General features: G+C 47.8%; 1 protein-coding gene across 4 annotated transcripts; it reads right to left on the minus strand.

The window, feature by feature from the left end:
- Nucleotides 1-212: 212 nt before the first annotated feature.
- On the minus strand, nucleotides 213-11,880 carry LOC144678316 (urokinase plasminogen activator surface receptor-like). Of its 4 annotated transcripts, none has more exons than XM_078538140.1 (6): nucleotides 11,679-11,875; nucleotides 10,228-10,338; nucleotides 5,943-6,080; nucleotides 4,918-5,052; nucleotides 4,698-4,810; nucleotides 213-326 (listed from the first exon to the last, which is right to left on the minus strand). In XM_078538140.1, the coding sequence occupies exons 1-6, from the start codon at nucleotides 11,725-11,727 to the stop codon at nucleotides 228-230; spliced, it is 645 nt and encodes a 214-aa protein (XP_078394266.1). In that variant the 5' UTR covers nucleotides 11,728-11,875; the 3' UTR covers nucleotides 213-227. The 4 variants fall into 4 exon arrangements, with proteins under 4 accessions (XP_078394266.1, XP_078394265.1, XP_078394264.1 ...); XM_078538139.1 differs by lacking the exon at nucleotides 213-326 and adding an exon at nucleotides 2,541-2,911 and having other exon boundaries at nucleotides 11,679-11,871; XM_078538138.1 differs by lacking the exon at nucleotides 213-326 and having other exon boundaries at nucleotides 4,124-4,810; nucleotides 11,679-11,871.
- Between the last annotated feature and the right edge of the window lie 6,802 nt (nucleotides 11,881-18,682).

An 18,682-nucleotide genomic window follows, 5' to 3' on the forward strand; every position in this document is an offset into this window, starting at 1 on the left:
TTACTCCTCAGCTGTGCATTGTCTCCTGGAATACTTGTGAAATTAAATTAAATTTGATCCCTGATCAGGCCCATTCCTGGTGAAAAATGTAACCCTTCTCAGGTTTTCTTTCTGGGAATCAGGTAGGCCACAATGGTTTAAATATATTAATACACCATTTTGGTTTTGGGCAGAGGTCACACACAATCCACGAGAGGCCTATTAAACGGTTCAACGAAAGTGGGTATTCAGTTCACTGGAGCTAATTTAATCGACAGTGGGGATTCCCAACCAGATGACATGGGTGTGACATGTCTTGCAGAATTCAACCAAATCTCCAAGCGTTCCTGGCCAATAAAAGTATGTCATTATTTTATACTGGGTCTTTCTTATCCCAAATGACCTGCTATCAGAATCTCATGGGCAATTCTTAAAATTTCCCTGTGGTAGCCAGGAGGGATGACAAATTGTTGGACTACTGTGCACTCCTCAGCCACTGGTCTCCGAGGAGGTCATCGCTTCCTCACCAATATGTCATTTTTTTTTAGGTTAGAACATTCAGGGGTCTTTTCTGACTCTTCCTCAGAATATGCCAGCTGAGACAATGCCTGCAAACCTGCTGGGCTCCAATCAAGGAAATTCAGCTAAATCATTCAGGTTCACCATTTTCAGGGTCTTTAACCTCATTCAATGCTTTTTTTAAATTCGTTCGTGGGATGTGAGCGTCGCTGGCTGGGCCAGCATTTATTGCTCATCCCTAACTGCCCTTGAGAAGGTGGTGGTGAGCTGCCTCCTTGAACCGCTGTAGTCCCTGTGGGTGCAGGTACAATAACATAACAGCAAAATACGGCGGATGCTGGAAATCTGAGATAAAAACGGAAAACACTGGAAAATGCTCAGCAGGTCTGACAGCATCTGTGGAGAGGGAGAAACAGGGTTAACGTTTCAAGTCCGTATGACTCCTCTTCAGAGCAGTAGGTAGGTGTAGGTACACCCATAGTGCTGTCAGGGAGGGAGTTCCAGGATATTGACCCAGTAACACTGAAGGAACGGCGATAGGGTTCCAAGTCAGGATGGTGTGTGACTTGGATGGGAACTTCGAGGTGGTGGCGTTCCCAGGCACCTGCTGCCCTTGCCCTTCTAGATGGTAGCGGTTGTGCATTTGGAACGTGTTGTCTAAGGAGCCTTAGTGAGTTCCTACAGTGCACGTTGTAGATGGTACACACTGCTGCCACGGTGTGTCAGTGGTGGGGAGAGCGAATGTTTGTGGATGGGGTGCCAATCAAGCGGGGCTGCTTTGTCATGGGTGGTGTCAAGCTTCTTGAGTTTTTTAAATTCCTGCAAAAAGTCCTCTCTGCCAAGCATCTGAACATCCTCCCTCAATTGATTCTGCTTCATTGTGTCTAGTCTTACACACCTGTGTCCTAGTTACTACACAATCGAAGAACAAAGCAGGCTCTTCCTCTTGCAAAATCTCAATTTCTCTCACCTCAACTGGCCTCTCAAAACTCTCAAGCCTGCCAAATCATTACCCAGTATAATATCTACACCTTCAATAGTTAAACTATGAACCATTCTTACAGTAACAACTCTATTTATTAAATCATTTGGTAAATTAAATTGATATAAGGGAACAAATTCATGACTCCCATGAATACCCCCATTAATACTTTCTCTTTCATCAAAGCATCTGGAAGACAAATCGTATCATCAGCCACAATCAATGACTGAACTTCCCTAGTATCTCTCAAAATATTAATTTGTTTACATGTTTTGTTGGAGGGGTAAGGGAACACTTCTCCCTTAGAGAAAAAAAAACCTTCTGTAACCTTCAATAATCTGATTTTCTTCATCAGCAACAAGGGAAGAAACCCCTTGACTATACTGAGACATATCCGCCATTTTAATAGGTTCTGGGGCAACACGTATGGCACGATCTCCTTGCTTCTTGAACTGCTCTCCTCTTTCCATTCATAAGATAATCTTTTGTTCACTGAGTTTATACTGTCTAATTTCTTTCTCTCTTTGAAACTCTGTTTTCTTTTCCCCCTCTTTCACGTTCGAGCTTTTGCTTTTCTCTATCCCTTTCCAATTCAAGCTGCTTCACCTGCAACTGAATTTTAGCCAACTCAAGCTGTGTTCTACCTGGGTCAGGCTTTTCTTCTTCCAATTCCAAATGCTGTGGACTACATTAAGTATATCTGCCTTTTAGCCCCTGATTTTAACACCATCTTCAGCTTTTCTGCTAACCTAACCTTAATTAATTGTTGCAAATCACTCAGGGATTTATCTTTTCTCTCAAGAAAAGCCTCAGCAGTTGGCAAAACCATTCTGCTTTCAATCGGTTCAATAAAATTCACTGTGACATCCTGTTAGCCTAAACCTTAGCAAACCACAGCAGCCGTATCCATCTGTGATTAGAAAATCCCTGAAGAGCCCCTAATTTTGTATGAGCGCGAATGAGTCCTTAATTTTGTTACAATCTTGGCAGGGACCAGAATTTGTTTTAAAAAAGAAATCTGAAATCCCAGTTATTTACAGAAAGAATGAAGCCACTAAGATTTCACAGTTTAAAACAAAATCATTTTTACTATGCAGGAGTCAAACAAAGCAAACACTAAATATTATCTTACATAATCACTTATAATCCATACCCCAGAATCGACCCAAGTAAACATGAATTAACAGGAAAATTGAGCTCAATTATAATCTATAAATTATACATTAAGTGGCAAGTAAAAACTAAGGCAGATCTTGCAAATTGGCACAGCAGTCCACAAAGCATATAGGTCATCAATATCCATTACAAAAATTCTTCAAAACTTCAGGAGCCAGCCTGATCCCCAACTGACAACATTGCACACCCCACATGAATTCCATGAGCAGCTTTTTCCAAGTACAGCACACGCCTGCAGAAGCTCCTCAACTCAGCCTGGATGGTATAGATCCGCTGTTATCTTCAAGTACCAGAAACAGCTGCAGCAACTGTACATTTTACTTATTCTCAGCTTCTGTCTTCTTCAACCTGCCTGTACTGTGCCACTGGACTCATCAACTTTTACTAAGCCTGGATTGGTTGGGGAGGCGGTGGTGTAAGTGTATTGTCACTGGACTAGTATTCAAAGACCCAGGGTAATGCTCTGAGGACCGAGGTTTGGATCCCACTATGGCAGATGGCGAAATTTGAGTTAAATAAAAAAATGTGGAATTAAAAGTCTGATGATAACCATGAAATGATTGCTGATTATTGTAAAATCCCATCTGGTTCACTACTGTACTTTAGGGAAGGAAATCTGCTTGGTCTGGCCTATGTGTGCCTCCAGACCCACAGCAATGTGGTTGACTCTTAAAATGCCCGTTGAACAAGGGTAATTAGGGATGCTGGTCTAGCAAGCAATACCCATGTCCCATGAATGAATAAAAAATATATATGCTTTCAAGCAGATTTAGGCTCCTTTGAAGTTTTGGCTTCTAATCACTCTCTCCCCAGCAGTGCAGCATTCCCTCAGTACTGACCCCCCTGACAGTGCAGTATTCCCTCAGCAGTGACCCCTTGACAGTGCAGCACTCCCACAGTACTGAGCCCCTGACAGTGCAGCACTCCCACAGTACTGAGCCCCTGACAGTGCAGCACTCCCACAGTACTGAGCCCCTGACAGTGCAGCACTCCCACAGTACTGAGCCCCTGACAGTGCAGCACTCCCACAGTACTGAGCCCCTGACAGTGCAGCACTCCCACAGTACTGAGCCCCTGACAGTGCAGCACTCCCACAGTACTGAGCCCCTGACAGTGCAGCACTCCCACAGTACTGAGCCCCTGACAGTGCAGCACTCCCACAGTACTGAGCCCCTGACAGTGCAGCACTCCCACAGTACTGAGCCCCTGACAGTGCAGCACTCCCACAGTACTGAGCCCCTGACAGTGCAGCACTCCCACAGTACTGAGCCCCTGACAGTGTAGCACCCCCTCAGTACTGAGCCCCTGACAGTACGGCACTCCCTCGGTACTGGCCCCGACAGTGCGGCACCCCCTCAGCACTGACTCAGCCGAGCGCAGCCACCTGAGCCACAGCAAAGGCAAGGGGCTGTCTTTCTACAAAGTGTCACGGGAAGAGAAGGATTACTTAGCTGGGATAAGTTCAAGGCAGGAAGTTCATCTATGCATGAGTATATAGTGAAGGACCGTACCAGGCAATCTCATCAAGGGATCCAATCAACTGAAAGAACGACATCCAGAAATGAGATGTAGTTTGGAATTAATGAGTATACTCACACCATGTTATCTAACAAATCCCCACAAATAAAGCAAAGTATCTCCCAGCACAAATGAGGCCACTCAGCCCATTGTGCTTGTGCCGGCTCTTTGAAGGGGCTATTCAATTAGTCCCACTCCCATTGATCTATTCCCGTAGCCCTGCAAATAGTTAATTTTCAAGCATTTATCCAATCCCTTTTGAAAGTTAATATTGAATTCTGCTTCCTTCAGGAAGCGACAGCTCGCTGTGTGATAGGGGGGAAAAAAATCTCTAATCTCTAAAAGAACAGGCTGAAAAATCTACCATCACTCAGGTTAGAACTCTGCTTAAAACAGACAGTATCAGGGCAACTAATGGCAGGGCAAGGAAGGATCGAACAGCCGGGCTGTCGTTTTTTCCGGTCACGGTGTTAGCGGGTGTCGTTGTGCTGTCCTCTGACCTCCTAAGATTACACCCACTCACTTTGCAGCAGTAGGGGTCTTGCTTTGGTTGGACTCCGTAAAGCTTCAGCATTCCTGAATTTTTGCAGGTACTTTCGGAAGCGCAGCCGTTAATGACGATGTCCTGCGCCTGATCTGAAAAAGTAACATTCTTGTTACAATGGCGTTATGTCAGAGTTCTGCTGGGAGGCATCATGGCGCTTCGTTGGGAGGTATTTGACGGAGTGAAATGCAAGACTTACACATGACTGAGAAGTGAAGACACCTCGTCTGTACCCCGACACATTTCACCATCTCGTTGGGATTTTCACAGGTATTGCTCAAAAGCGCTGGGCACGTGTAACACTCGAGGCCGTTCAAGGTGGTGTTTGTCTCTTCTGGCCAACAAACAAGAGGAGACATGTCAGGTTTCTGCACCAGCCCGTCCCACTTCGGACCCCCTCTGATTATTGCCCTGGACAGCCTGTGCAGAGCAGCCATTGACTGCGTGTTAGAAGCCTTCCCCAACCCTAAAGCCCAGAAATTCAGTTCCACTTTCCTCAACTGGATGTCTTATAACAGGCTCCTACCATACTGTACAAGGACTTGACTACTCAGCCTAATTGGTCTGAAATTTTGACCTGGTTTACCACCTCTCCCAGCAGGTCACATAGTTTCAGGTGGGTTGAAGAGATTATATGTTGTGATAAACAAGAGACACAATTGTCCGGGGCAGCCTGGGTGGACAAGAGGCTCTTGACCACTTCATTATTGCCAGTATGTGTTTCTCTCCCTCCAGGGCCTCATCTCTTTCTATCTCCACAACCTCTTCCAGCTCTACAGGGTCTCTGCCTTCCTACAATTCAGGCCCTCAGCGCATCTTCTGGTTTCTTTTGCCATGCTGCTGGCGGCCGTGCCCTCCTCCGCCTGGGCGCTCAGCTCTGGGATTCCCTCCTTAAACCTCTCCAACTCTCCCTCCTCCTTAAAAGGCTCTTAAAGCCAACCCCTTTGACCAAGGTTCTAGCCAAGTCTCCTGGTGTCCCCTTACGTGATACGGTGTCAATGGCCGTGACATGTCTTGGGGATATTTAATCCATAGCCTTGGCCTCAGGATTGCACGTCCACTACTATACCATCTCCCCTTAAAGACAGCTGGCATGGACCCAGTAGGCTTGGTCTCCATATGTGCCATAATGTCATTATGACTATCACTATAAACTTTGTTAGACTGTGACTTTTCCTTTTTGCATATAAATTTAACTTTCCCGTGTATATACTTGTGCCTTACCTGTGATGGTCTGGTTGTTGCAGAGGTCAGACTGGCAGCACCTCTCAGTCGTGGCTGCTGACAATGTGCCGCCATTAAAGGACACATTTCCAGTACAGTTCCCGCACCCGTTCATGACCAGCACGTCGGAAGATAAACCTGTGGAAATAGAGCCGTGAATTTCATCGAGTTAAAGTTCGGACACAGGCTGCGAGGACTATGCAGACAGGTCTCTGCCCTGATCCCCCTAAAGGCGCTTGGTTCATGCAACATTGTGCTTCCACTGCTAAAGACAGTCTTTAAGAACCTTACCCAGGGTGTGCAGCTGGTCTCTGCATGGGCCTCTTTCCACATTACTTTACCCAACCCATGTATAGGCAAATTTTCTGTCCTTGAAAGGTCACTTTGGTGATTTTGTTTTCACGCTTTCTAAGCCGTTACGTGCCATTGAAAAAGTGCTGTGCAGTCAGTAATGAGAACAATTCTCTGAATGAACAGGTCCCAATGACACTGCAGTTACAGTTTGCTTCCACTGGTGGCACTGTTGCTCTCCTGTACCCTGGAACATGAGAATCAAACAATTATAGAGCAAGGAAGATGGCCCTTCATACCCTTTCCAGCTCAATCACACAACTCCATTATGCAGTAAATTTAAAATTCTTATCATTGTTTTAAAATCCTCTATGGCCTTCCACCCTCCCTATCTCTATAAACCCCTCTAGCCCCTACACCCCTCCCTAAATCTGCAACCTCCTCCAGCACCTACAAACCTCCCTATTTCTGTAAACTCCTCCAGCCCCCGCATCCCTCCCTATCCCTGTAACCTTCTTCAGCCTACAACCCTCCCTATCTCTATAATATCCTCCAGTCCCTACAACCCTCCCTATCGCTATAGCCTTCTCCATCCCCTACAACCCTCCCTATCTCTATAACCCCCTCCATCCACAGAATCGCACAGTGCAGAAGAGACCATTCGGCCCATCGAGTCTGCACCGACACGTGAGAAGCACCTGACCTACCTACCTAATCCCATTTACCAGCACTTGGCCCATGGCCTTGAATGTTATGACGTGCCAAGTGCTCATCCAGGTACTTTTTAAAGGATGTGAGGCAACCCGCCTCCACCACCCTCCCAGGCAGTGCATTCCAGACCATCACCACCCTCTGGGTAAAAAAGTTTTTCCTCACATCCCCCTAAACCTCCTGCCCCTCACCTTGAACTTGGATCCCCTCGTGACTGACCCTTCAACTAAGGGGAACAGCTGCTCCCTGTCCACCCTGTCCGTGCCCCTCATAATCTTGTACACCTCAATCAGGTCACCCCTCAGTCTTCTCTGCTCCAACGAAAACAACCCAAGTCTATCCAACCTCTATTCATAACTTAACTGTTTCATCCCAGGCAACATCTTGGTGAATCTCCTCTGCACCCCCTCCAGCGCAATCACATCCTTCCTATAATGTGGCAACCAGAAATGCACACAGTACTCCAGCTGTGGCCTCACCAAGGTTCTATAGAACTCCAACATGATCTCCCTAATTTTGAATTCTATACCTCGATTTATAAAGGCAAGTGTCCCATATGCCTTTTTCATCACCCCACTAACATGCCCCTCTGCCTTCTGAGATCTATGGACACACACGCCAAGGTCCCTTTGTTCCTCAGAACTTCCTAGTGTCATGCTATTCATTGAATACTTCCTTGTCAAATTACTCCTTCCAAAGTGTATCACCTCACACTTTTCAGGGTTAAATTCCATCTGCCACATAACTGCCCATTTGACCACCCCATCTATATCTTCCTGTAGCCCAAGACACTCAACCTCACTGTTAACCACCCAGCCAATCTTTGTGTCATCCACAAACTTACTAATCCTACCCCCCGCATAGTCATCTATGTTGTTTATATAAATGATGAATAATAGGGCACCCAGCACAGATCCCTGTGGTACGCCACTGGACACTGGCTTCCAGTCACAAAAGCATCCTTCTGTCATCACCCTCTGTCTCCTACAACTAAGCCAATTTTAAATCCACCATATCAAATTACCCTGTATCCCATGTGCATTTGCCTTCTTTATAAGTCTCCCATGTGGGACCTCTACAACCATCCCTATCCATGCCTCTTCCAGCCTCTCCATGGTAAGAAAATTGTATAGGAAATAGGAACAGAGTAGGCCATTTGGCACTTCGAGCCTGCTCTGCCATTCAAACTGATCATGTAGGACAAGAACTGCCTGGGACACAAGGCAACCTCCCTATTTATTTATTCTTTCATGGGATGTGGGTGTCACCAGCAAAGCCAGCATTTGTTGCCCATTCCTAATTGCCTTTGAACTGAGTGGCTTGCTTGGCCATTTCAGAGGACAGTTAAGAGTCAACCATATTACAGTGGTGGTGGCATTGCATATAGGTCGGACCAGGTAAGGATGGCAGATTTCCTTTCCTAAAGGACATTAGTGAACCAGATGGGTTTTTAAAATTTCATTTACGGGATGTGGGCCAGCATTTATTGCCCATCCCTAATTGCCCTGTGAGAAGGTTCTGGTGAGCTGCCTTCTTGAACCACTGCAGTCCCTGGGATATAGGTACACCACAGTGCTTTTAGGGAGGGAGTGTTCAATAGGTGATTAGCCGTATGCCAAATTAGACGGCAGAAGACATTCTAGGAATCATAACTGTCTTATTATCTAACTATAGTTCAATACAGATCCAGGTTCTACTCTTGCTTCATTATTCTCTCCCTGGTCAGAAGCCAACTACCTACTGGGGAAAAATCCAGCTCTTAAATACAGGCTTCAATAAGCATCACCTGCTCTTAATTCTCTCTGAAGCCTGTTCTACTTTATTCTTAAAGGGACCTACATTAGTAATATTGTTGGGGAGTTCCAGGATTTTGACCCAGCGACAGTGAAGGAACGGCAATACATTTCCAAGTCAGGATGAGAGTGGCTTGGAGGGGGACTTCCTGTGACATCTGCTGCCCTTGTCCTTCCAGATGGTGCGGGTTTGGAAGGTGCTGTCAAATGAGCCTTGGTGAGTCCCTGCAGTGCATCTTGTAGGTGATACACACTACTGCTACAGTTCGGTGGTGGTGGAAGGATTGAATGTTTGTGGATGGGGTGCCAATCAGGTGGGCTGCAGTCCTGGATGGTGTCAAGCTTCTAAAGTGTTGTTGGAGCTGCACTCATCCAGGCAAATGGAAAGTATTAAATCACACTCCTGAGTTGTGCCTTGTGGATGGTGGGCAAGCTTTGGGGAGTCAGGAGGTGAGTTACTTGCCACAGGATTCCCAGCTGCTGATCTGCTCTTGTAGCCACAGTATTTATATGGCCATTCCAGTTCAGTTCCTGGTCAATGGTAACCCCCAGGATGTTGATGGTGGGGGATTCAGCAATGTTATTGACATTGAATGTCAAGGGGCGATGATTAGGTCCTCTCTTGTTGGAGATGGTCATTGACTGGCACTTGTGCAGCACAAATCTTACTTGCCACTTGTCAGCCCAAGCCTGGATATTGTCCAGGTCTTGCTGCATTTAGACATTGACTGCTTCAGTATCTGAGGAGTCGCGAATGGTGCTGAACATTATGCAATCATCAGTGAACATGCCCATTTCTGACCTTATGATGGAAAAAGTAAATTGATAAAGTAGCTGAAGATGGTTGGGTCTAGAACACTACCCCTAGGAACCCCTGCAGTGATGTCCTGGAACTGAATTGATTGACCTCCAACAACCACAACCATCTTCCTTTGTGCTAGGTATGATTTTAACCAGCAGAATTTTCCCCCTGGTTCCCATTGACTCCAGTTTTGCTAGGGCTCCTTGATGCCACAATCGGTCAAATGCGGCCTTAATGTCAAGGGCAGTCACTCTCACCTCACCTCGGGAGCTCAGCTCTTTTGTCCATGTTTGAACCAAGGCAGTAATGAGGTCAGGAGCTTAATGGCCCTGGCAGAACCCAAATTGGGCATCAGTGAGCAGGTTATTGCTAAGCAAGTGCCACTTGATAGCACTGTTGATGACTCCTTACATGACTTTACTGATGATGGAGTGTAGATTGATGGGGCGGTAATTGGCCAGGTTGGATTTGTCCTACTTTTTGTGTACAATAATTGATGATAGTTTCATGGTCATCGTTAATGCATTACGGCAGATCTGTGAAACCCTCCAGCTCTAGCCTTTTGAACACACACAATTTTCAACTATCCATCCGTCTATAATTCATCCATTAACCAGTCTCTCCGTCAGTCTCCCCACGGTACTTTGCAATCTTACAATGAATTAAAGTTATTTGGATTAATTCTCACTCCATGTGGCTAAGGTGGTTCTGCAGTTCAGGTTCTGAGCTGGATCGCAGGCTTCCTGTTGTGTACAGTTTCCTGTTGGAGTTTTACAACTGAAACTTTTCAGGGTCGAGGCTGGAACAAAACAAATAAAATAAAATCATCAGTCACTGTCACAGTCATAGAGATAATGTATATCTCAGAGTACGGCCCGGCAATCCTAAGCATTTCAAAGACAATGGTGTAAGTTTGAGTTGCGGCCACTGTTGTAATATAGGGAAACAAGGCATCCAATTAACACACAGCAAGATCCCACAAAGAGCAATGAGATAAACGATCAGACATGTGATGTTACTGAATGATAAACATTGACCCAGAACACCAGGGAGAGCTCACTTGTTCTTCTCTGAAATAGTAGCCGTGGAGTATTTTATGACCATCTTAGAGGCAGACAGGACCTCAGTTAACATCTCATCCAAAACACGGCACCTCTGACAGTGCAGCCCCCACTCAGTGGTGCACTGGGAGTGTCACCCTGGATTACGTGCTCATTTCTCAGGAGGGGGGCTTTGAGCACACAACCTTCTGGCCCAGAGGCGAGGCAGCTGCCAACTGTGACATGGCTGGCACCGAAAACACCCTCGGGCATCATGATTGGCCAGAATCAGAACTGGGCTCATAGATACTGTGGCTACAAGAGCAGGTCCGACGCTTGTAATTCTGAGATGAGTAACCCACCTCCCTACTCCCCAAAGCCAGTCCACCATCTACAAGGCACCAGTCAGGAGTGTGATGGAATACTGTCCGCTTGCCTGGATGAGTGCAGCTCACACAACACTCAAGACACTCAACGCCATCGAGAGCAAAGCAGCCCCGCTTGATCAGCACCCCATCTGCCACATTCAAAATGAATTCCTTCCACAATGAAACAGAGTGGCAGCAACAAGCCAAGGCTCCTTCGACCACAACCTCCGAACCCACAACCTCTATCACCTAGAATGACAAGGGCTGCAGGCGCTTGAGAACACCACCACTTGCAAGTTGCCCTGCAAGCCACGCACCATCCTGAGCCGGAAATATATTGCAGTTCCTTCATTGTTGTTCACTCAAAATCGTGGAACTCCACCCCCACCCCCCTACTCCCCCGCCAGCCCCCTAAGAGCACAGTAGTTGTACGTACACCACATGGTCTGCAACAGTTCAAGATGGTAGCTCACCACCACCATTTGAAGCAGCAACTATGGTTGGGCAAGAAATGCTGATCTTACCACAGCAGCGACAGCAAAAATGAGTGAGAAAGCACACACGTGTCAATGTGTATATAAATATCTTAATAGTATATTATTAATTGCATCATATGTTATATAAATATATGTAGAAAAATATACACACACATATGGTGCCACCAACTAATAAACTATTGAAATATTTGGTCAGAAAGAAATTAATGTGACCCATTTAATGAAAAGTCTCACCTTCAGTCACTAGAGCACAAATAATGAAAATGCCGGAGAACAAATTCATCTTGCTTTAATCTTTGACGTTCCTTGTCAGACCAGTGACATAAAACTCTTTACATCAGCTCTCTGTCCACCACTCACTAAACATTTTCATGAGGGGGTGTATGCAGATCGAGAATCTGCTGCTTCCTTGTGCCTTTGCCAAGGTGGTTTCCCTTCCCCGCCATTGCAATGACATTCATTTAAGTTATGAAGAGAGGTTGGATAGATTTGGGTTGTTTTCGCTGGAGCAGAGAAGACTGAGGGGCGACCTGATCGAGGTGTACAAGATTATGAGGGGCATGGACAGGGTGGATAGGGAGCAGCTGTTCCCCTTAGTTGAAGGGTCAGTCATGAGGGGGCAGTTCAAGGTGAGGGGCAGGAGGTTTGGAGGGATGTGAGGAAAAACTTTTTTACCCAGAGGGTGGTGAGGGTCTGGAATGCGCTGCCTGGGAGGGTGGTGGAGGCGGGTTGCCTCACATGCTTTAAAAAGTACCTGGATGAGCACTTGGCACGTCATAACATTCAAGGCTATGGGCCAAGTGCTGGTAAATGGGATTAGGTAGGTAGGTCAGGTGTTTCTCATGTGTTGGTGCAGACTCGATGGACCGAAGGGCCTCTTCTGCACTGTGTGATTCTGTGATTCTGATTCTGTAATTCTAAATTATAATGGTTCTGACCCTTCAAGTAATGCACTTCAATGGCTGTCAAGCACTTCGAGGTCAGGAAAGTCACCACATGAATGCAATAAAAGATAGACAAAACCTGTGGGAAGACTCAGATAAGGTTGAAGTAATTAAAAATAATTGGACGGAGGACAGCTCATTCCACAAGGCTGTGCACAGTTCAGGAGTCAGCATAGGCTGGGGCTTGTAGTTTGCGCAACCAGTCCTCCCTCTCGAGCCTGATAGATAGGAACAGGAGGAAGCCATTCAGCCCTTCAGGTCTATTACGCAGGAACAGGAGGAGGCCATTCAGTGTCTATATGCCTGTTACACAGGAACAGGAGGAGGCCATTCAGTGTCTATATGCCTGTTACACAGGAACAGGAGGAGGCCATTCAGTGTCTATATGCCTGTTACACAGAAACAGGAGGAGGCCATTCAGTGTCTATATGCCTGTTACACAGGAACAGGAGGGGGCCATTCAGTGTCTATATGCCTGTTACACAGGAACAGGAGGAGGCCATTCAGTGTCTATATGCCTGTTACACAGGAACAAGACGAGGCCATTCAGTGTCTATATGCCTGTTACACAGGAACAGGAGGAGGCCATTCAGTGTCTATATGCCTGTTACACAGGAACAAGAGGAGGCCATTCAGTGTCTATATGCCTGTTACACAGGAACAGGAGGAGGCCATTCAGTGTCTATATGCCTGTTACACAGGAACAGGAGGAGGCCATTCAGTGTCTATATGCCTGTTACACAGGAACAGGAGGAGGCCATTCAGCCCCTCAGGTCTGTGATACAGAAACAAGAGAAGGCCATTCAGCCCCTCAGGTCTGTTACACAGGAAGAGGAGGCCATTCTGTCCCTTGAGCCTGTTACACAGAAACAGGAGGCCATTCTGTCCCTTGAGCCTGGTACACAGAAACAGGAGGAGGCCCATTCAGCTCCCCTCAGGTCTGTTACACAGGAACAGGAGGAGGCCATTCAGTCCCCCCCCGGGTCTGTTACACAGGAGCCGGAGGAGGCCCACTTAACCCCCCCCCGGTTCCTTGTCCCTTTCACATATTCCTTCCCTACTCCCTTTGGCTTCCTTCTCTCTCTGTCTCTCTCTCTCTCATTCTCCCTCTTTCTCTCATTCAGTCGCCTCAAGCCTGTTACACAGGAACAGCAGGAGGTCATTCAGCCCCCTCGGGTCTCTTACACAGGAACAGGATGAGGCCATTCAGCCCCTTGGTCCTCTTACACAAAAACTTGGATAGTACCTGTGAATTTCGCATTTTTATTCTTACCTGTGCTTTTGGTTGTCGTTCTGCTGCTGGACTCTGTTGTCACTGGCCCGCTCGTTATAACTCCTGATCGACCAGAAGGACAAAAGAAGAGACTGTTAAATCAAAGACTAGAAATTGATCAGCCCAGGATTCATCCTGTCACACTTTCAATTGGATACAGGACGTGTCACATCACAGGCTCTGGGCTTCTCTATCTATTAGCTATGTTAGAATCAGAGAATCTTGCAGCACAGAGGGGACCAGAAACAGGAGGAGGCCCATTCAGGCACTTCAAGCGTGTTACACAGGAACAGGAGGGGATCCCATCAGCCCCCTCGAGCCTTTTACACAGGGACAGGAGGAAGTCATTCTGTCCCTTGAGCCTGTTACACAGAAACAGGAGGAGGCCGTTCAGCCTCCTCAAGCCTGTTACACAGGAACAGGAGGGGATCCCATCAGCCCCCTCGAGCCTTTTACACAGGGACAGGAGGAAGTCATTCTGTCCCTTGAGCCTGTTACACAGAAAACAGGAAGAGGCCATTCTGCCCATTGAGCCTATTACACAGAAACAGGATGAGGCCATTCTGCCCCTTGAGCCTGTTACACAGAAACAGGAGGAGGCCATTCAGCCCTTTGGGTCTGTTACATAGAAGCAGGAGGTGGCCATTCAGCCCCTCGTGTCTATTACACAGGAACAGGAGGCCTGTAACTTGGACAGCCCCTGTGAATTTTGTACTTTTATTCTTACCCATGCAATAGTGAGAACCCATGGTTGCCCTTCTACTGCTGGACTCAGTTGTCACTGGCCTGCTCGTTATAATTCCTGATCAAATGCACAGGAGGAGAAATTAAATCAGAGACTAAAACTTGATCAGCCCAGGATTCATTCTGACACACTTTCAATTGGATACAGGACGTGTCAAGTCACAGGCTCTGGGCTTCTCTATCTATTAGCTATGATAGAATCAGAGAATCTTGCAGCACAGAGGAGACCAGGAACAGGAGGAAGCCCATTCAGGCACTTCAAGCCTGTTATACAGGAACAGGAGGAGACCATTCAGCCTCCTCAAGTCTGTTCCACAGGAACAGGAGGGGACCCCATCAGCCCCCGCAAGCCTTTTACACAGGAACAGGCGGAGGCCCACTCAGCCCCCTCGAGCCTGTTACACAGGGACAGGAGGGAGCCATTCAGCCCATCGTGTCTCTTACACAGAACAGGAATAGGCCGGAAAACTCTTTCGAGTTACCAACAGTCACAGATTGCAACTTCTTTCGAGTACAATCACAGTTCTTGGTTTTCCAGGAGTGGGACATGAACCCACAACCCTCTGATTCAAAGGCGAGGGTGCTATGAACTGAGCCACAGCTGACAACAAGGACCTTAAATAAATCCCAGTTAACATGTACTTGTCTATTAATTCGAAGAATAACAGGAGATGTGAGTTCCTACCCTTGCTATTGGTTGGTCCACTGCTGCTGGTCTCTGGTGTCACTGGGCTGTTTGTTATGACACCTGATCGACCAATCAGGGAAAGGGAGGAGGTGTGAAGAGCTCATTAAAACAAAGGCTCGAAATGGATCATCGTAACTTACTTTTGATTTGGTACAGTACGTGGCCAACCAGAGGCTCCGGGCTCATGAACCTGTAGATCAAGTTAGGATTAGAGAAGCTCCCAGCACAGACAAAGACCATTCAGCCCATTGTGCCTCTGCTGGCTCTTTGAAAGAGTTCCCTTTTTAGTCCCATTCCAACACCCCCACTCGCCGACTCTTTCACTCACAGCCCTGCAAATCTTTCCCCTTCAAGTATTTAACCAATTCCCCGCTTTGGAAAGTTCCTATTGAATCTGCTTCCACCGCCCTTTCAGGCAGCGCCTTCCAGATCACAACAACTCGCTGTGTAAACAAAAAAATTCTCCTCATCTCCCCCTCCGGCTCTTTTACCAATTCTCTTCAATCTGTGTCCCTCTGGTTGCCGATCCTCCTGCCATTGGAAAGAATTGTTGTCCTGGGTTTACCTTTAAATATGTTGGGCCCTGTTTCTACTTTGGATTTGTCAGCACAATATCCCCTCCCTCTCTCTCATTCAGTCGCTCATTCTATTTCTCTTTCATTCCATCTTTCCTGTCTCTCTTTCTCTCTTCTGCTCTCCCTTTCACGTATTCCTTCCCTACTCTCTTTGGCTTCCTACTTCCACTCTCACTCTCTTTGTCTCTCATGTTATGGTGTTGAACAATTGCTCTCTGCTCTTTGCCTGAGCCTGCCCACATGCCTCCCCGCCCCCCACCCCCATCCATCCGCACCACCTCCTCCCATCAATCCCCACCCCCTCCGCCCATCCATCCCCAACCCCTTCACCCCTCCCTACACACCCACCCATGCCGAGTGCCACCCACCTACCCACCCCCCCTCAAAATGCCCCCGTAGCCTGGCCCCAGCGTAACACAGGAACAGGAGGAGGCCATTCAGCCCCCTCGTGTCTGTTACACAGGAACAGGAGGAGGCCATTCAGCCCCCCTCGGGTCTGTTACACAGGAGCCGGAGGAGGCCCACTTAACCCCCCCGGTTCCTTGTCCCTTTCACATATTCCTTCCCTACTCCCTTTGGCTTCCTTCTCTCTCTGTCTCACTCCCTCCCCCTGTCTCTCCCTTTCTCACTCTCCCTCTTTCTCTCATTCAGTCGCCTCAAGCCTGTTACACAGGAACAGCAGGAAGTCATTCAGCCCCCTCGGGTCTCTTACACAGGAACAGGAGGAGGCCATTCAGCCCCTTGGTCCTCTTACATAAAAACTTGGATAGTACCTGTGAATTTCGCATTTTTATTCTCACCTGTGCTTTTGGTTGTCGTTCTGCTGCTGGACTCTGTTGTCACTGGCCCGCTCGTTATAACTCCTGATCGACCAGAAGGACAAAAGGAGAGACTGTTAAATCAAAGACTAGAAATTGATCAGCCCAGGATTCATCCTGTCACACTTTCAATTGGATACAGGACGTGTCACATCACAGGCTCTGGGCTCCTCTATCTATTAGCTATGTTAGAATCAGGGAATCTTGCAGCACAGAGGGGACCAGAAACAGGAGGAGGCCCATTCAGGCACTTCAAGCGTGTTACACAGAAACAGGAGGCCATTCTGTCCCTTGAGCCTGTTACACAGAAACAGGAGGAGGCCATTCAGCCTCCTCGAGCCTGTTACACAGGAACAGGAGGGGACCCCATCAGCCCCCTCGAGCCTGTTACACAGGGACAGGAGGAAGTCATTCTGTCCCTTGAGCCTGTTACACAGAAAACAGGAAGAGGCCATTCTGCCCATTGAGCCTGTTACACAGAAACAGGACGAAGCCATTCTGCCCCTTGAGCCTGTTACACAGAAACAGGAGGAGGCCATTCTGCCCCTTGAGCCTGTTACACAGAAACAGGAGGAGGCCATTCTGCCCCTTGAACCTGTTACACAGAAACAGGAGGAGGCCATTCAGCCCTTTGGGTCTGTTACATAGAAGCAGGAGGTAGCCATTCAGCCCCTCGGGTCTATTACACAGGAACAGGAGGCCTGTAACTTGGACAGCCCCTGTGAATTTTGTACTTTTATTCTTAACCATGCAATAGTGAGAACCCATGGTTGCCCTTCTACTGCTGGACTCTGTTGTCACTGGCCTGCTCATTATAATTCCTGATCAAATGCACAGGAGGAGAAATTAAATCAGAGACTAGAAATTGATCAGCCCAGGATTCATTCTGACACACTTTCAATTGGATACAGGACGTGTCAAATCACAGGCTCTGGGCTTCTCTATCTATTAGCTATGATAGAATCAAAGAATCTTGCAGCACAGAGGAGACCAGGAATAGGAGAATGCCCATTCAGGCACTCCAAGCCTGTTACACAGGAACAGGAGGGGACCCCATCAGCCCTCTCGAGCCTGTTACACAGGGACAGGAGGGGGCCATTCAGCCCCCTCAAGCCTGTCACACAGGAACAGGCGGAGGCCATTCAGCCCTCTCGAGCCCGTTACACAGGAACAGGAGGAGGCTATTCAGCCCCATTGATACTGTTACACAGGAACAGGAGAACCATTCAGCCCCCTCGAGCCTGTTACCACAGGAACAGGAGGAGGTAATTCAGCCCCATCGAGCCTGTTACCCAGGAACAGGAGGAGGTAATTCAGCTCCTCGAGCCTATAACACAGGAACAGGAGGAGACCATTCAGCCTCCTCGAGTCTGTTACACAGGAACAGGAGGGGACCCCATCAGCCCCCTCGAGCCTGTTACACAAGGACAGGAGGGGGCCATTCAGCCCCCTCAAGCCTGTTACACAGGAACAGGTGGAGGCCATTCAGCCCTCTCGAGCCTGATACACAGGAACAGCTGGAGGCTATTCAGCCCCATTGATATTGTTACACAGGAACAGGAGGCCCATTCAGCCCCCTCGAGCCTGTTACACAGGAACAGGAGGAGGTAATTCAGCTCCTCAAGCCTATTACACAGGGACAGGAGGAGGGCATTCAGCCCCTCGTGTCTGTTACAAAGGAACAGGAGGAGGCCCATTCAGCTCCCCTCAGGTCTGTTACACAGGAACAGGAGGAGGCCATTCAGCCCCCCTCGGGTCTGTTATACAGGAGCCAGAGGAGACCCAGTTAACCCCCCGGTTCCTTGTCCCTTTCACATATTCCTTCCCTACTCCCTTTGGCTTCCTTCTCTCTCTGTCTCTCTCTCTGTCTCACTCCCTCCCCCTGTCTCTCTCTCTCTCACTCTCCCTCTTTCTCTCATTCAGTCGCCTCAAGCCTGTTACACAGGAACAGCAGGAGGTCATTCAGCCCCCTCGGGTCTCTTACACAGGAACAGGAGGAGGCCATTCAGCCCCTTGGTCCTCTTACATAAAACCTTGGACAGCACCGGTGAATTTCGCATATTTATTCTTACCCGTGCGATTGGTTGTTGTTCTGCTGCTGGAGTCTGTTGTCACTGGCCCGCTCGTTATAACTCCTGATCGACCAGAAGGACAAAAGAAGAGACTGTTAAATCAAAGACTAGAAATTGATCAGCC

This window comes from Cetorhinus maximus, unplaced genomic scaffold, assembly GCF_964194155.1.
Source record: "Cetorhinus maximus unplaced genomic scaffold, sCetMax3.hap1.1 HAP1_SCAFFOLD_4012, whole genome shotgun sequence".
In the NCBI taxonomy this organism is placed as follows: domain Eukaryota; kingdom Metazoa; phylum Chordata; class Chondrichthyes; order Lamniformes; family Cetorhinidae; genus Cetorhinus; species Cetorhinus maximus.